This window comes from Crocuta crocuta, unplaced genomic scaffold, assembly GCF_008692635.1.
Source record: "Crocuta crocuta isolate KB4526 unplaced genomic scaffold, BGI_CrCroc_1.0 scaffold218, whole genome shotgun sequence".
NCBI classification, from domain to species: Eukaryota; Metazoa; Chordata; class Mammalia; order Carnivora; family Hyaenidae; genus Crocuta; species Crocuta crocuta.
This window is the reverse complement of record NW_027533170.1, coordinates 4908746-4925358: the sequence shown is the minus strand read 5'-3', so window position 1 is coordinate 4925358 and position 16613 is coordinate 4908746. Positions and strand designations below refer to the sequence as shown.

Below are 16613 nucleotides of genomic sequence, written 5' to 3'. Positions count from 1 at the left end.
CCCCGCCTTGAGATAATATAATTCCTGAATGTTTCCTTTTAAACTTTCTGATGAGCTTAGTGTTTGTCTCAATTCTTTGCCCACCTCATGCAGTTGCGATATTAAACAATTGCCTATGGTTATTTTCAACCAGTGCCCCGTAGGAAAGGCAGTTCATACAGGCTGAACTGTGAAGCCGGTCAAATAAAGATAGCCTTGAGAGCACAGTCTTCCAGGCAATCACCAGGCATTCTCTGAGAACGAGGCTTTAAAGGTCTTTTAAGGGACTTTATACTCCTTTCAGTGGCGGCCAGGCTACTGGGTGGCACCATGACAGCAGGCTGTTGATTTTTAAGGCTACTGCAGAGCTGAGAAGGAAATGAGAATAAAGCAAGATAGAATGTTATAAAGCTCGGGTTTGTTTCTTTTTAACTGAGATTGGGCTGTTTATTTTTTAAAAAATATTTATTTACTTTTTGGGAGACAGAGAGACAGAGCGCAAGCAAGGGAGGGGCAGAGAAAGAGGGAGACAGAGAATCTGAAGCAGGCTCCAGGCTCTGAGCCATCAGCACAGAGCTCGACACGGGGCTCGAACCCATGAAGTGCAAGATCATGACCTGAGCCAAAGTTGGACGCTCAACCGACTGAGCCACTCAGGCACCCCGGGCTGTTTATTTTTGAACAAACACCCCCCGGATTGCTGCAAGATTTTGGCTATTTCCCAGAGTTCTGAAATAGTTAATTCTGACCATTTTTTCAGTGTTCACCTTGCTTTAACAGAGGAGAGGATTTTCAATGCTCCTTCCTCTGCCTTACTTCTGGATATTTGGTGTTTGACTCTTGATCAGTTTATGATGTGCTGACTCAGGTCTGAAATTCTCCCTGGAGACCCCTAGGGTTACTTTTTTTACTGAGAGTTTGCAGCTGGATTTGTGGGTCTGACAAACCTGGCTTGCTTATTTAAAGGGGTTCTCTTAAGAGTTTCTTCTTTGTGCTTTCTGTAAACAAGATTCCTCTCACAGACCTTGGTGGATTGAACTGGGGACACAACGCCATGTATGCAAATATGGGCCGTTGGGGAGCTGGCACTGGTGATGTCTCTCTGTCCTCCTGTACTTGCCTGTAATCTCTCTCGCTGTACCGTATCCTTTGCCTTTAATTTCTTTGTTTTAACATTTATTCATTTTTAAGAGTGAGAGAGACAGAGCAGGTGGGGGAGGGACAGAGAGAGAGGGAGACACAGAATCCAAAGCAGGCTCCAGGCTCTGAGCTGTCAGCCCAGAGCCCAACTCAGGGTTTGAATCCGCAGACCGGGAAGTCATAACCTGAGCTGAAGTCAAATGCTGAACCCCCTGAGCCACCCAGGTGCCCCTCTTTTGCTTTTAAACACAAGCCTATGTGAAGATAGTCTGTGGAGTCTGGTGAATCCTTCCAAATAACCAAACTAGGAAAATCTTTGCAGTGGTATAGCCATACAACGCAGCTGTAGAAAAGAATTTGAAAGATATCTGTGGAGTGATATGGAAAGATAGCCAGAATATACTGTTAAATGAAAATGCAAGATGAAGAGTGCATTTTACTATACTATTTCTTATGTAAGAAAGGGGAGAAATACACCAGTAGGCAATTGTACTTACTTGATTTGCGTAAGGAAACCCAGTAAAGATACACAAAAAACCACGAAAAGTTATTAACTGTGGAAGTAGTGGAAACAAATATCTCAACATATATGTCAATACTGTTTTGATTGTTGAGTTCTATGAATATATTACCCATTCAAAAAAAATCAAATTTTCCAAGTAAATGAAGAAAAAAGAAAAGAAAAATTAAGTCATATGGCCCCAGGGGAATAATAAAATATCAGAGAAGTTCATGATAAGTACCAAAATATAAAGATGGAAGAATAGGGGCGCCTGGGTGGCTCAGTCGGTTGAGCGTCCGACTTCAGCTCAGGTCGTGATCTCACAGTTGGTGAGTTTGAGCCCCACGTCGGGCTCTGTGCTGACAGCCAGCTCAGAGCCTGGAGCCTGTTTCAGATTCTGTAACTCCCTCTTCTCTCTGACCCTCCTCTGCTCACGCTGTCTCTCTCTCTCAGAAATAAAAAAAAAAAAGAGTTGAACTCTTGGTTTCAGCTCAGGTCATGATCTTGCAGTTCGTGAGTTTGAACCCTGCGACAGGCTGACAGCATAGAGCCTGCCTGGGATTCTCTCTCCTTCTCTCCCTGTCCCTCTCCAGTGTGCGTGCTCTCTCTCTCAACAAATAAACTTTAAAGATTTTTAAAAATGAAGAATAATAGACATGTCAAAGCTTAAGCATAAACAAAAGTAAATAGGTATAAAGATACAAAGGAGAAGTCCCACTGGGTAGTATAGAAAAGCCTTGGGTTATTGCTTTAGTTCAGAATCTCTGAACAGCAGCAATGAAGACGTTTTGGACAAGGTTTTTTTTTTTTTTTTTTTTGCTGTGGAGGGCTGTCCTGTGCACTGCAGGATGTTTAGCAGTGTTCCTGACCTCTACCCACTACATGCCAATAGAACTCACCCCCCCAACCCCCAGGCAACCCTTCAAAGTTGTGACAATCAAAAGTCTCTAAAAATTGTCAAATGTCCAGGGGAGAGTCAGCAAAAGCACCTGCAGTTGAGAATCACTGCTTTAGCTGGTCTGAATAGGAAGAGGGTTTTCTGAGCATCTCATTAAGAATTTTTTTTTTCAGGGGCACCTTAGTGGTTCAGTCTGTTAAGCATCTGACTATTGATCTCAGCTCAGGTCTTATCTCAGGGTGGTGAACTCAAGCTCTGCCTTGGGGCTCAGTGCTGGTCATGAAGCCTACTTAAAAAAAAAAAGAATTTTGTTAAAATTTTAGTGAATGTATTCCTGGCAAATGATCTATTTCCCAGAACTATTCTTTCCCTGAAGTGTCAGGAATTTCATGCATTAATACTCTACAGGTTTTTAAGTTACTGACATAAGCCTGACTCAGCTAGTGTGTTATTTAGCAACTTTTGAGTGACATGAATGATTTCAATGAGATGTTTAAAGTACTGAAACATTTGGTGTCATTTTATTACTTTGAATCTTTTTTGTGTGGTGGCCAATTTCTGTTTGTTTAATGATATTAGACAAACGGAATGAAACACTTGTGTCTGCTGATACACTTTTCAGTGATGGTTTTTAAATATAAAACTGAGAGGAGGAACACCTGTAATACAAATTTGAAGTAACTCTGTCACGGACTCCTTTTCTTTCTTTCTTTCTTTCTTTTTTTTTTTTTTTACAAATAGTTTATTGTCAAATTAGTTTCTGCCTTTTCTTTCTTTCACTTTTCCTTGGGAACCTGGAATCCTTCAAGAAATTGTCCAGTGGGTGGTAAGGACAATTATTAGCCCTACATCTGGGACGTCCCTCTAGGTCAGTAGCGCCCAGTTCTGACGCAAGGAGCTTTCTCTCCCCTCAGCTCTACTCTTCTGGGAGTGATGCAGGTGGCCACCATTATTTTTAAATACGATTGCTTCATTCCTGAAGAAAGCAGGTCAAAGCTGTAATCGGCAGACCAGTTTACCGATCACAGCACAACCATCTGTGTGAGCTTGGTGTCGAAGTCTCCTTCTTCCTCCCTGTCCCGTTCTGGAAGTTTATTTTTTAATGTGATTAATTTCTCTGGGAGGAGCAGGGAAGATCGCCTTTCCCAGGAGAATCACCTTGCTTTACCCCATCTCTGAACTCAAGTGGAAGGGTTCCCTCCTTGGATGGGACCTAGCAGGAAAGCGAAGACCGTTTTCTGGCTGAGATGGGAAGATTCTCTGCGTCTGAACGTCTGAAGAAGGGATACACTCAAGTAAGTCTTCGCCAGCAAGAGAACCTTTAACTACTCTCTCGCCTTCCCCAGTGACTCCGGAGTACGCGCAACCCCTTTCCCAAAGCACGCAAGTGCGTGCTTGCAGACTCGGAGCTCCGCTCCCAGGCTGGGAACTCTCCCTGCAGCACCGCCTAAATAGCAAACAGATGCCCGGCGAGCCAAAGATCTCACCGACGGGGGCAGCGCCTGGGGACACGGGTGCCGCTCCGGCGGTTTCCGAGTGGACCGGCTGGCCGCACTACTATGGCTTGAAACGGATGGGTTTTGAAAGCAGAACATCCCCTTCCCCGGGAACTACCCATCTCCACCCTGCAGCCCCAGAGGAACTCCCCTTTCCTTTCGGCCCCTCCTCCAGCCCCACTTCCCCGGCTCGGAAAGGCTCGGGGACTCCGGACCTAGTTTCCATCTTCGCACTCTGCCTGGGCTGCGTGCGTCCCGAGCTAATTCAGGAGTCGAATTTAGAGCCAACGGTTTAGCTCCGGGAGTTAGTTCTGCGGGCGTGGATGTCCTTCACAGGGTCATGTCAGGGTGCGTCTCCAAAAGTCCAGATCCTTCAGCCCCTTACCCCACCCCCTAGCCTTCGCTTGCCCAGCTGGTGGCCAGCAGGTGTGCGGTCCGTAGACCACCCGGCAGTCAGAGGGCGAAGTGGGCCCTGCACTTGTCTCTGTTCCGACAACACCTGACACCGCACTGGGGCGCGTCCAACAAACCCCATGAATCCGAACATCCTCGTCGGAAGTGTCCCAAGTTCGACTGTGGTCCGACCGTCCCTTCCCGCGTCGACCCTGGAAGCCTCTTGTACTAGGTCTTTCCCTGTGGACCCAAAGGGGCGCGCGCTGCGGTGCGCGGGATCCGCCTCTTCCCCAGGCTCCGGCGGGGCGGGGGTGGGTAGGCAGGGACCTGGATCTGATTAGTGGGAGTGGGAAGCCGTGGTCCCAACCGTTCGCTCTCTGCTCCCCAGCTCCTCGAGGAGGAGGAGGAGGAGGAGGGACGGTGCAGAGAAGAAGGTCGCGGGGGTGCCATCACTGAGCACCCGGGCCGCGATCTGAGCCGCCGCGGCCTCCCGGCTGTCGCCTGGCCCTCGCCCCGCGCCCAGCCATGGGGCCCACTTCCAGCTCTGGCTTCTACGTGAGCCGCGCGGTAGCCCTGCTGCTGGCCGCGCTGGCCGCCGCGCTCCTCCTGGCGCTGGCTGTGCTCGCCGCCCTGTACGGGCGCTGCGCGCGCGTCCCGCCGTCCCAGCTCCCTCCCCGCGGGGCCCCGGGCCCCGCGCCGTCCCCGCGGGGCCCGCTGCCCTCCTGGCAGCCCCGCCCCACTCGTGAACCGGCGGTGACCGCCACCCCGGGCAAATGGCGACCCCCGGGCCCCTGGGACCAGCTGCGCCTGCCGCCCTGGCTCGTGCCGCTGCATTATGAGCTGGAGCTGTGGCCCCGGCTGCGCCCGAACGAGTTCTCGTCTCCGACGTTGAGCTTCACCGGCCGCCTGAACATCACCGTGCGCTGCACCGTGGCCACAGCGCGGCTCCTACTGCACAGCGTCTTCCTGGACTGTGAGAGCGCCGAGGTGCGGGGTCCTCTGTCCTCCGGCCCCCGAGACGGCACGGTGGGCCGCGTGCCCGTGGACGACGTGTGGTTCGCCTCCGACATGCAGTATGTGGTGCTGGAGCTCGGCGGGACCCTGCAGCCCGGGAGCCGGTATGAGCTGCAGCTCCGCTTCTCGGGCCTGGCATACCAGGACCTCCGGGAGGGGCTCTTCTTTAGCGTCTACACGGACCAGGGTGAGCGCAGGTAAGGACTGGCCGGCCCAGCTCCCGCGACGCGCGCTCTCGCTGGGAGTCCCGCTGCCTCCCCGTGTCCCAGTGCGCGCCCCCTGCGCTTCCCCCCAAACCCCCGCCGCTCGCGACGCTTTTTTTGTGGAGACCAAAGGAGAGCGTCTCCTCCTCCCCTTCCCCCCAGAGACCCTGCTAGTAATAAAGCCTAGCTACCGGGCCTTAGCTCTGGTCAATTTTCATCATCCCTGCCCATCCAGTTTGTTTCTGTCCTTGCCCTTCTACGGTCGATACGGTCGATACGATCCCAGAAGTTTATCGTAGTCTTCAGAAAGCCCCGCTTTGGCTCGAACCCACGAACGCTTGCTTAGCCACAGTGAGCAAATCCCTTGCTACTCAAAGTTGGGTCCGCGGACCGGCAGTCACTGTAACACCTGGGAGTCTGCTTGAGATGCAGATTCCCCACCCTCGATCAAAGGGATCAGAACCTGCGTTTTAAGGAGACCACCAGGTGATTTCTGGGGGTTAGAGACGGAGAGGCCTGGGGCTGCCCCACCCCTGCGCTCTCCTTGCTCAGCTCCCAGCTCTGCCTTCATTCTGGACGCTCCAGGTAGCTGCTGCTCTTGCAACAAGTAGGCTGACGTCGGTGCTATTCTCATTTTTTACCCCCTTTTTGCCGAGGTTCTCCCATATTTAAGAATCCCCTTTAATTCATCCTCTCCCACCCCCTGCCCGCGGACTGCGTCGTCTTTTGTGGGTGAGCAGCAGCCCTTTCGACCCCTCCCAAGCTTTTTAGACGTCTCTCTGGACGCCTTCGCTGGGAAAAAAATACTAAAAGCGGTGACAAGAGGCCTCCCCTCTGAGCTTGCAAGCTCACGTGGCGTACATGTGTTCTCTTTACACTCATTTGGGATAACGTCTTCCACGCGGAATGTTTCCAGCGCAAGAATTGCTTCTTTCCGCGCTCTGAGATCTCGCTCCTGACCTCAGGCGAGCGCCGGGGAAGTCGTTTATGCGGAAGACACCGAAAAGGCTTTCTTCACACTGGCCATCTTCTTCCCTCACGCACTGGTGGGGCATTTGCGGTTTACACAACTGCATGTACTCTGCCTTTTATTATTAGAGAAAATGTTCTCAGATGTTCTCTGGGGAAGAGGAGCCTACTAAATTACCACCTAAATCATCGTCTGCACTATTCTCAAAACGTCAGGGGTCTTAAAATAAATTTAATAAGCTGCCTGAAGCGGATGTTGTAATCAGTTAAGTTTTCTTTTTAAGAACTGTATGCTTGGTTTTTTTTTTCTTTCAAAAATGCACCAGTGCTTGAAGAAAGAGTTTTGAAAACTTTCTCATTGGGATGATGTGTTATGGGACTTCAGGACACAAACAAGAAACCTGGGGCACCTAGGTGGCTCAGTTCGTTAAGTGGTCAACTTCGGTTCAGGTCCTGATCTCACAGTTTATGGGTTCGAGCTGCATGTCAGGCTCTGTGCTGACAGCTTAGAGCCTGGAGCCTACTTTGGGTTCTCTGTGTGTGTGTCTCTCTCTGCCCCTCCCCCACTCAGTCTCTGTCTCTCTCAAAAATAAACAAACATTAAAAAAAAAGGCCACCAGAAACCTTTTTAAGTGACTGTGTGCAGTTCAGAGTGCAAGATTTTTCAGAGAAAAAACACAGGGACCACTGCACATACATCTGACAGTATTTTCTGCTGTTTCAGCAAGTAAATCTTTGTCTGCTAACCTATCTCTTCCTTCTTTCTCATGAAGCCATGGCCTGGATGAACGGTCCTAGAAAGTATGGGAAATGAAAGGCCCTTTCCATTTTTCTATCGTGTGGCCAACTCAAGTGGTAACTAGAAACCATATTTTGAGAACATTAAAATTGAAACAGGGGGCATGTGGGTGGCTCAGTCCGTTGAGTGACTTCAGCTCAGGTCATGATCTCACGGGTTGTGAGTTTGGTCTTTGCATCGGGCTGGGTGCTGACAGCTCAGAGCCTGGAGCCTGCTTCAGATTCTGTGTCTCCCTCTTTGCCCCTCCCTAACTTGCTCTCTCTCAAAAATAAACACTAAAAATATTTTAAAAGAACTCAAACAAGCACAAATCCTAATCAAGTCCCACAGATGGTCGTAGAGCGATGTAGAGTTCCAGAATTGTGGCATCTTCCAGGAGCTGTTGCTAGGGAGGTGTTCTCCTGGGTCTCTGCTTTGCAAACTGCAAGGGAAAGAAACGTCCAGTGGAGCAGGAGGCCAAGGTTGCAAATAACTTGGACAAAATGATGACTTGTGGTGAAGCCGATTTTGGAAGCCCGGCAGGCCCGCGTCTGAGCTGTGTGACTTGAGACAGTCTCTTCACGTCTCTGAGTTGATTGCTTCATTCACGGAATTGACCTGAGTGTCAGCTTGTAGGGCATTGAAAGAATTAACGATAGAGAGGTCAGTAGCTGCTGCACGATCCTGCAGTGGCAGCTACCGTCCTTAGGTCGGGGTGTAACTGTTAGGGGCAGCTTTGTCACCTGAGCGAGGAACCTGCCATGTTCCCAAAGAAGAGGATCCCCACCTGGGAGAGATGCTGCCTAATCCCAGCTGAGGTCTCTAATCCCAGCTGCCAGCAGTTGCAACCTGTTAGCCTCTCTTCTTTGGTGACTCCTTATCACAGTCCGGATAGGCTGAAGCCTTTAAATAACTGTACCCACCACACTAAGGCAAGAGAAAAAGAAAATCCTTCCAGAAAATATCAAGAGCGCTACTGTCTCACGCTTCTGAAGCTTGGATGATGATCTTCTAGCTTCACAAGGTGCTGATGATGTTTCTCTGCCTTTCCCCACTTCGCAGGTGCCATCACACATCTGGCATATAGGAGCCATCCCCCGGATGCCTGAGATGTGCGCTTCTGTGTGCCAGTGTCTGGTTCCCTCCTCTTTCCATGTGCAGAAAGCTGAGAGCAAACTCCAAGTGTTAATGTTCCTTAAAGCAGTATTTCCCAGCCTTTATTCTCTGGCAATCACTACCCAAGGTTTTGCCTATTCACATATCTCTGACCATATTTTTTGCTAAAAAAACAAAACAAAAAAACCTCAAAACACTCAAGTTAAACAAAAATATTAAGTAGATTTATTACAAAGCACCTCTATATCATTATCGTAAGTCAGAAACCATTTGGAATTTATAGTCAGGGAACTGACTGATACAATGAAAAAACAATGTCATGGAGTTCTCCCTGCCTTTATTGTCTGCTGAAGAATCCTATGGCTCTGAATCTGCGGGCCGCTCTCTCTTTCTTAAAAAGGGAAATTGGAATTAGTTGTTCAAGAGAAAGAACACGAAACCAAGGTTTTCTTTTGCTCTTACCAGAATGATTCATAAAATTTGAAAAAGACCCACTTTCTCGTGTGTGAGTCAGGTCTCTATAATAGTGTGTGAGGGCTACCCAATACCTTGTCCATCTGTATTTGAGGAAACCCTGAATTAGGGTAGTGGTTCACACACTTTTAATGTATATTAGAGTCATCAGAGTCCTGGGGCATACCCTCAGAAATTCCAGATCAGTACAGGCGGTTCTGAGCAACATTAGTCAAAATGGCCACCAGGTGGAAGCAACGTGTGCCCATCAGTGGATGAATGGATGAACAAAATGTGGTATATACATAAAAGGGAATATTATTCCACCTTAAAAAGGAGGGAGGTTCTGACATGCTGCAGCATAGATGAACGTTGAGGACATTGTATAAGTACCTAGAGTCGTTAAATTCAGAGACAAAGTAGAATGTTGGTTGCTAAGAGCTGGCAGCTGGGGGAGGTTGTTACATGGGGACATTTTGGTCATTTCCAGTTTTTGCCTATTACGAAAAAAAAAGCTTCCATGAGCAATTGTGTATAAGTTTTTGGATAAACACAAGTTTTCATTTTTCTGGACTTAGTACCCAGGAATTGAGTTTAGTTTTTATGAAACTGCTAACTTGCTTCCCAAAGTGTACCACTTACCTTCCCACCAACAATGTATGAATGATAGTTTCTCTGTAGCTTAGCCGCCATTTGCTTTTACTGCTCTTTTTTATTTTAGCTGTCATGATGAGTATATAGCGATATCTTGCTGTGGTTTTAATTTGCATTTTTCCAATGGCTCATGATGTTCAGCTGCTTCTCATGCTTACTTGGCATCTGTATATCACCTTTGATGAAATGTCTCCTCGTGTTTTTTGCCCATTTTCTAACTGAGTTGCTTGTTTACTGTTGAGTTCTGATAGTTCTTTATACATTCTAGATCTGAGTCTGTTGTGAGATATCTGGTTTACGAATGGGTTCTCGTGGTCCGTAGTTTGTTTTTTCATCTTAATAAGGTCTCCCGGGGCCACCTGGCTGACTCAGTTAAAAAAGGATGTAGGGGAGCCTGTATGGCTCAGTCGGTTAAGTGTCCGACTTCGGCTCAGGTCATGACGTCACAGTTCGTGGGTTCGAGCCCTGCATCAGGCTCTGTGCTGACAACTAGCTCAGAGCCTGGAGCCTGCTTCAGATTCTGTGTCTCCCTCTCTCTCTGACCTTCCCCTGCTCATGCTGTCTCTCTCCTCAGAAATTAAAAAAAAAAAAAAAGGATGCAACTCTTTGTTTATTCTTTCTAAAAAAATTTTTTTTAGTGTTTTATTTATTTCTGAGAGAGACTGCGTGAGTAGGGGATGGGAGAGAGAGAGGGAGACACAGAATCTGAAGCAGGCTCCAGGCTCCGAGCTAGTTGTCAGCACAGCGCCCAACACGGGGCTCGAACCCACAAACTGTGAGATCATGACCTGAGTCGAAGACCGATGCTTAACCGACTGAGCCACCCAGGTGCCCCTGTTTGCTTATTCTTGAGAGAGAGAGAGCACTGGAGCAGAGGTGGGGCAGCGAGAGAGGAACAGAGGATCTGAAGCAGGCTCTGTGCTGACAGCAGAGAGCCTGATGCAGGACCCAAGCTCATGAACTGTGAGATCATGACCTGGGCCCAAGTCAATCACTTAATCAACGGAGCCATCCAGGCGCCCCTAAAAAGGATGCAACTCTTGACCTCAGGGTGGTGAGCACCATGTAAGGTGTAGAGATTACTTAAATAAATAAAACTTTAAAATAATAGAAATAATAATAATGTCCTTCAGGGAGCCAAAATTTTTCATGCAATGAAGTCCAATCTAGCAATTATTTATTTTTTTATTGTCCAATTTATCAACTTTTTTAATAGACCAGGCTTTTGTATCATGTCTAAGAATGCTTTCTTAAAAAGGCTTTTGTTTTAAAGCAATTTTAGGTTTACAACAACACTGGAGGTGCAGAGATTTCCCATATAGCCCCTGCACCTACACCTGGATGGCCTCCCCCATTATCAACACCACCCACCAGGATGCTATATATTTTTTTAACCGAGGATGAAGCTATATTGGCATACCATAATCACCCAGAGTCTATAATTTACCATAGGGTACACTCTTGGTGTTATACATTTTATCTGTTTGGACAAATGTATAATGACATATATCATTATAATATCATACATACTTTAACTGACCTAAAAATTCTCTGTTATTTGCCTGTTCATCCCTTGCCCCAATCATTGATCTGCTTGTCTTCATCATTTTACCTTTTCTAGAATGTCTTACATTTGGAATCCTGTTAGGGTAATATGCATTTGAAACTCTTTCATGTCTTGATAGTTCACTTCTTTTTCAGCACTGCATAATATTCCATTGGGTATACCATAGTTTATTTATAGATTCACCTACTGAAAAATATCTTCGTTGCTTCCAAGTTTTGGTGATTCTGGAAAAAGCTGCTCTAAACTCTGTGTAGACTCTTGTGTAGACATAAACTTGTGGGTAAATTCTTTAGGTAAATACCAAGGAGCATAATTGCTGGGTCCTATGATAAGACTATGCTTAGTTTTGTAAGAAACCATGAAATTGTCTCTCAAAGTGGCTGTAGCATTTTGCATTCCCACCAACAATGGATGAGAATACTTGTTACTCTGTATACTCACCAGCATTTGGTGGTGTCAGTGTTCTGCATTTGAACCATTCTCACAGGTCTGTAGTGGTATCTCATTGTTTTATTTGCATTTCCCTGATGACATGATGTGGAGCACTTTTTAATGTGCCTGTTTGCCATGTGCATAATTTCTTTGGTGGTGAGTTTTCTGCTGGAGTTTTTGGCCCATCTTAAAAGTGAGTTGTTTGTTTTCTTATTGCTGTGTTTTAAGAGTTTTTTTTTTGTATATTTTGGATAACCATCCTTTATCAGATATGTCTTTTGCAAATATTTTCTCCTAGTCTGTGGCTTGTCTTCTCATTCTCTTTATATTGTCTTTTGCAGAGCAGAAGTTTTTAATTAAAATTTTTTTATTATGTTTACTTATTTATTTTGAGAGAGAGACAGAGAGAGAGGGAGAGAGGCAGACAGACAGAAAGCGAGTGATCCCAAGTGGGGGAAGGGCCGAGAGAAGGAGAGACAGAATCCCAAGCAGATCCCGCACCATGGGTGCAGAGTCTGATGCAGTCCTCGAATTCACAAACCATGAGACCATGACCTGAGTAGAGATCAAGAGTCGGATGCTTAACTGACTATGCTACCCAAGCACCCCAGAAGTTTTTAATTTTAAAGAAGTCCAGCTTATCAATTATTTCTGTTATGGATCATGTCTTTGGTGTCATATCTAAAAAGACAGCAGCATACTCAACGTCATATAGGTTTTCTCCCATGTTATCTTGTACGAGTTTTATGTTTTTGCATTTACATTTTAAAGTGACCCATTGTGAGTTAACCTGACCCATTATGAGTTTAATTTTTGTGAAGGGTGTAAAATTTTGTATGTACATTCATGTTTTTTGCATGTGCATGTCTAGTAGTTCCGGAAGCCGTTGTCCAAGACTATCACTGCTCCATTGCATTGCTTTTGCTCCTTTGTCAAAGACCCAAATGTTTGGCTTTATTTCTGGGCTCTCTATTATGTTCATTGATCCATTTGTCTGTTCTGTTACCAATATCACATTCTTTTGATTACCATAGCTTTATAGTAAGTCTTAAAGTCAGATAGTAGCAAAATCCCATCATTGTTCTTCTCCTTCAATATTGTGTTGGCTATTTTGGATCTTTTACCTCTCCATATAAACTTTAGGATTGGTTTCTTGATATTCCCAAACTTAGCTTGCTGGGATTTTCATTGCTATTGCATTGAATCTGTAGACCAATTTCGTAAGAACTGACATCTTGATAATGAACATGGAATCCTGTCCATGAACATGGAATCTCTCTCCATTTTTTTAGTTCTTTTTAAAATTTCATACTTCAAAACTTTGTTTTTCCTTGTATAGATCTTGCATGTATTTTGTTAGATACCTAAGTATTTCATTTTGGGGGAGGGTACTAATATAAATGGAATTTGGTTTTTAATTTCAAATTTCACTTGTTAATTATTGGCAGGTAGGAAAGCAATTGGATTGGCTTTTGTCTTTTAGTCTTGTATACTGCAACCTTGCTATAATTGCTTTCAAGTTCCAGGAGGTTTTTTTGGCAATTCTTTTGGATTTTCTACATAGACAATCATGTCATCTTTGACTAAAGAGTGTTTTGTTTCTTCCTTCCCAATCTATATATCATTTATTTCCTTTTCTTGACTTACTGCATTAGTAAAGACTTCTGGCACAATGTTGAAGAGTGGTGAGAGGGCATATCCTTGCCTTGCACCTGACCTAAATGGGAAAGCATATAGTTCTCACCATTAAGTCTGAGGTGAGCTGTAGATTTTTTGCAATCTTTAATTTAGGATGAGTAAGTTCTCTTCTATTTCTATTTTACTGAGAGTTTTTGTAAAACCATGAATGGATTTTGGCAAGTGCTTTTTCTACATCTATTGATCAGATCATGTGATTTTTTTTCTTATTTAGTCCTTTGATATGATGGATTACATTCATTTTATTGTAAAAAAACATTAATTTTAATGTTGAACCAGTCTTGCATACCTTAGATAAATCCCACTTGGTTGTGGTATACAATTCTTTTTATACATTGTTGGATTCAATTTGCTAACATTTTGTTGAGAATTTTTACATCTGTGTTCATGAGAGATATTGATCAATAATTTTCTACTTTTGTACTGTCTTTGGTTTTGGTATTGGGGTAATGCTATCCTCACAGACTGTATTAGGAAGTATTTCTCTGCTTCAATCCTTTGAAAGAGATTGTAGAGAGTTGGTATAATTTCTTCCTTAAATATTTGGTAGAATTCACCAGTGATCCCATCTGGGTCTGGTGCTTTCTTTTTTGGAAGGTTATTAAGTATTGATTTAATTTTTAAAATAGATATAGGCTTATTCAGATTGTGTCTTCTTATGTGTTTTGGCACATTATGTCTTTTAAGGAATTGGTCCATTTCATCTAGATTATCAAATCTGTGAGCATAGAGTCATTCACAATACTTATTATCCTTTTAATGTTCATGGGATCTATATTGATGTCTCTTTTTTCATTTCTGGTCTTGGTATTTTTTTAATGTCTACTTATTTTTGAGGGAGAAAGAGACAGAGCGTGAGCAGGGGAGGGTCACAGAGAGGCGTAGACAAAAATCTGAAGTAAGCTCCAGGCTTTGAACTGTCGGTACAGATCCCAGTGTGTGGCTCAAACCCATGAACCACGAGATCATGCCCTGAGCCAAAGTTGGATGCTTAATGGACTGAGTCACCCAGGCACCACTCTGATTTTGGTATTAATATAATTGAATTAATATTTATCACATGCATTATTGTTTTCTATTTATTGCCATTGTTCTTTGCTCCTATTTTTGTCTTCTACTCCTATTCTCCCTTTCTTTACTATGTTCAGTCTGCCAATCCATGAACATAGAATGTATGTACATTTATTTAGATCTTTGATTAATTTCATTATTATTGTTTTCACCATACAAGTCCTATACTCTACCCATGGGTAGAGTGCTTTGGGTTTCCTAATCCAAGGTCAGATTGGGCAATTCAAACCCAGTCTAACTCCTAAGCATTAAATTTTATTTGAACAACTATAAATGATATTTATTTTTAATTTGGGTTTTAATATGATTGTTGCTACTCTCTAGAAATACTGAATTTTATATGTTTATTTTGTATTCTATGACTTGCTCATCTCATTTACTAGATCTAGGAATTTTTTTGTAGATTCATAGGGCTATTATATATGAAGCTTCTAGAAGTATTCATGTATAAATCTGTGTATGAATTATTTGTGTGAATTCATTTTTTTGAGTAAACAAGTGGAGTGAAATGGCTGGAAAATACAGTAGATAGGTATTTAATTTATTAAAAAGTTATAAAGTAGGTAGTTCTCATTGCAGTTTTAATTTGTATTTTCCTAATGACTAATATCGTGCATCATTTTCTGTACTTCTTTGTCATCCATGTATGTTAGTAAAATGTCTGTTAAAAGCTTTTGCCCGTTTTTGTTGTTTGTTGAATTTTGAGAGGGTCTTTTCTCAAATATACAATTTGCAAATATTTTCTCAGTCTGTGGCTTGTCTTTTTCTTTTCTTTCTTTTTTATTTTTGTAAATTTTTTTTATAGTTCTTATTTATTTTTGAGACAGAGAGACAGAACATGAGCGGGGGAGGGGCAGAGAGAGAGACACACAGAATCCAGAACAGGCTCCAGGCTCTGAGCTGCCAGCACAGAACCCGATGTGGGGCTGGGGCCCACGAACCGAGAGATCATGACCTGAGCCGAAGTCGGACCCTTAACCGACTGAGCCACCCAGGCGCCCCTGTCTTTTTATTTTCTTAATAGCCTCTTTCAAAGCAAAAGTTTTCCATTTTGATGAAGTCCAATTTATCATTTTTTTTTTGTTTTATGTGTCAGCCTTTTAGCATTGTACCTAAAAAAACATTGTTTACACAAAGTTCACAAAAATTTCTTCCTATGCCTTTTATTAGAAATAGTATAGTTTTGGGTTTTGTAGTTACACATATGATCCATTTTGAGTTAATTTATTTTTTTAAATGTGTTTTTTTTTTTTTTTTTTTTTTTTTTTGAGAGAGAGAGAGCGCAAGTAGGGGCCAGGCAGAGAGAGGAGGACAGAAGATCTGAAGTGGACTCTGTGCTGACAGCACGAGGGCCCGATGCAGAGCTTCAACCCATGAGCCATGAGACTTTGGCCTGAGCCAAAGTTAGACACTTAACTGATGGAGCCACCTAGGCACCCCTGAGTTAATTTTGGTATATGGTATGAGATATGGCTTGAAGGTCATTTTTTAATTTTTTGCACACAGATGTTGAATAGTTTTGATATGATTTGTTGAAGAGTCTACTGTTTCTCCCTTGAATTGTCTTTACACCTTATAAAATATCACTTGTCCAAATATAGGAGGGTGTATTTTTGGATTTTCTCTTCTATTGCATTGGTTTATTTGTATATCTTTATGCCAATTCCACAGTGTCTTGATTGCTAAAGCTTTATAATAAGTCTTGAAACCTGGTAATATTCACCCACCAACTTTGTTTTCTTTTTCAAAATTGTTTAGGCTATTCTAGATCCTTTTTGTTTTCATATGAATTTAGAATTAGCTTGTCATTTTCTATGAAATAAAATATGTGCTGAAATCTTAGTTGAGATTGTGCTGAATCTACAGAGCAATGCGGGAGAATTTAAGTTTTAAAATATTGAGTCTTCCAACCAATGAATGTGATATATCTTTCTATTTATTTGTGGTCATCTTTTATGTCCCTTGGGAAGGTTTTATGGCTTTAACTGTACATACCTTGCACATGTCTTGTCAAATTTTCCCTATTTTAGATTTTAAATCTATTATAAATGGTATGTTTTAATTCCAATTTCCAATAGTTTGTTGTTAGTCAATTTTTGTATATTGATTTTTATGCTATAACTTCACTAAACTCACTTCTTAGCTTTAGCAGCTTTTTAAATTCTTGTTAATTCCTGTTAATAATTGACTTTATTAAATTAACATTTGTTACATAAAGCCCTGGGGTATTAGATAGTGAGTCAAGGCTCA

The 16613-nt window shown here is 43.5% G+C and overlaps 1 protein-coding gene across 3 annotated transcripts in view; it reads left to right on the top strand.

Annotated features, from left to right (window-relative positions):
• The first annotated feature begins 4205 nt into the window (after positions 1-4205).
• LVRN (laeverin) overlaps positions 4206-16613 on the top strand; it is a 74228-nt gene continuing 61820 nt past the window's right edge. For all 3 annotated transcript variants that reach the window (XM_077746300.1, XM_077746298.1, XM_077746299.1), the window contains exon 1: positions 4206-5619. In XM_077746300.1, coding sequence (XP_077602426.1) covers positions 4934-5619 — 686 coding nt within the window. In that variant the 5' untranslated portion in view covers positions 4206-4933. The remainder of the gene's footprint in view (positions 5620-16613) is intronic.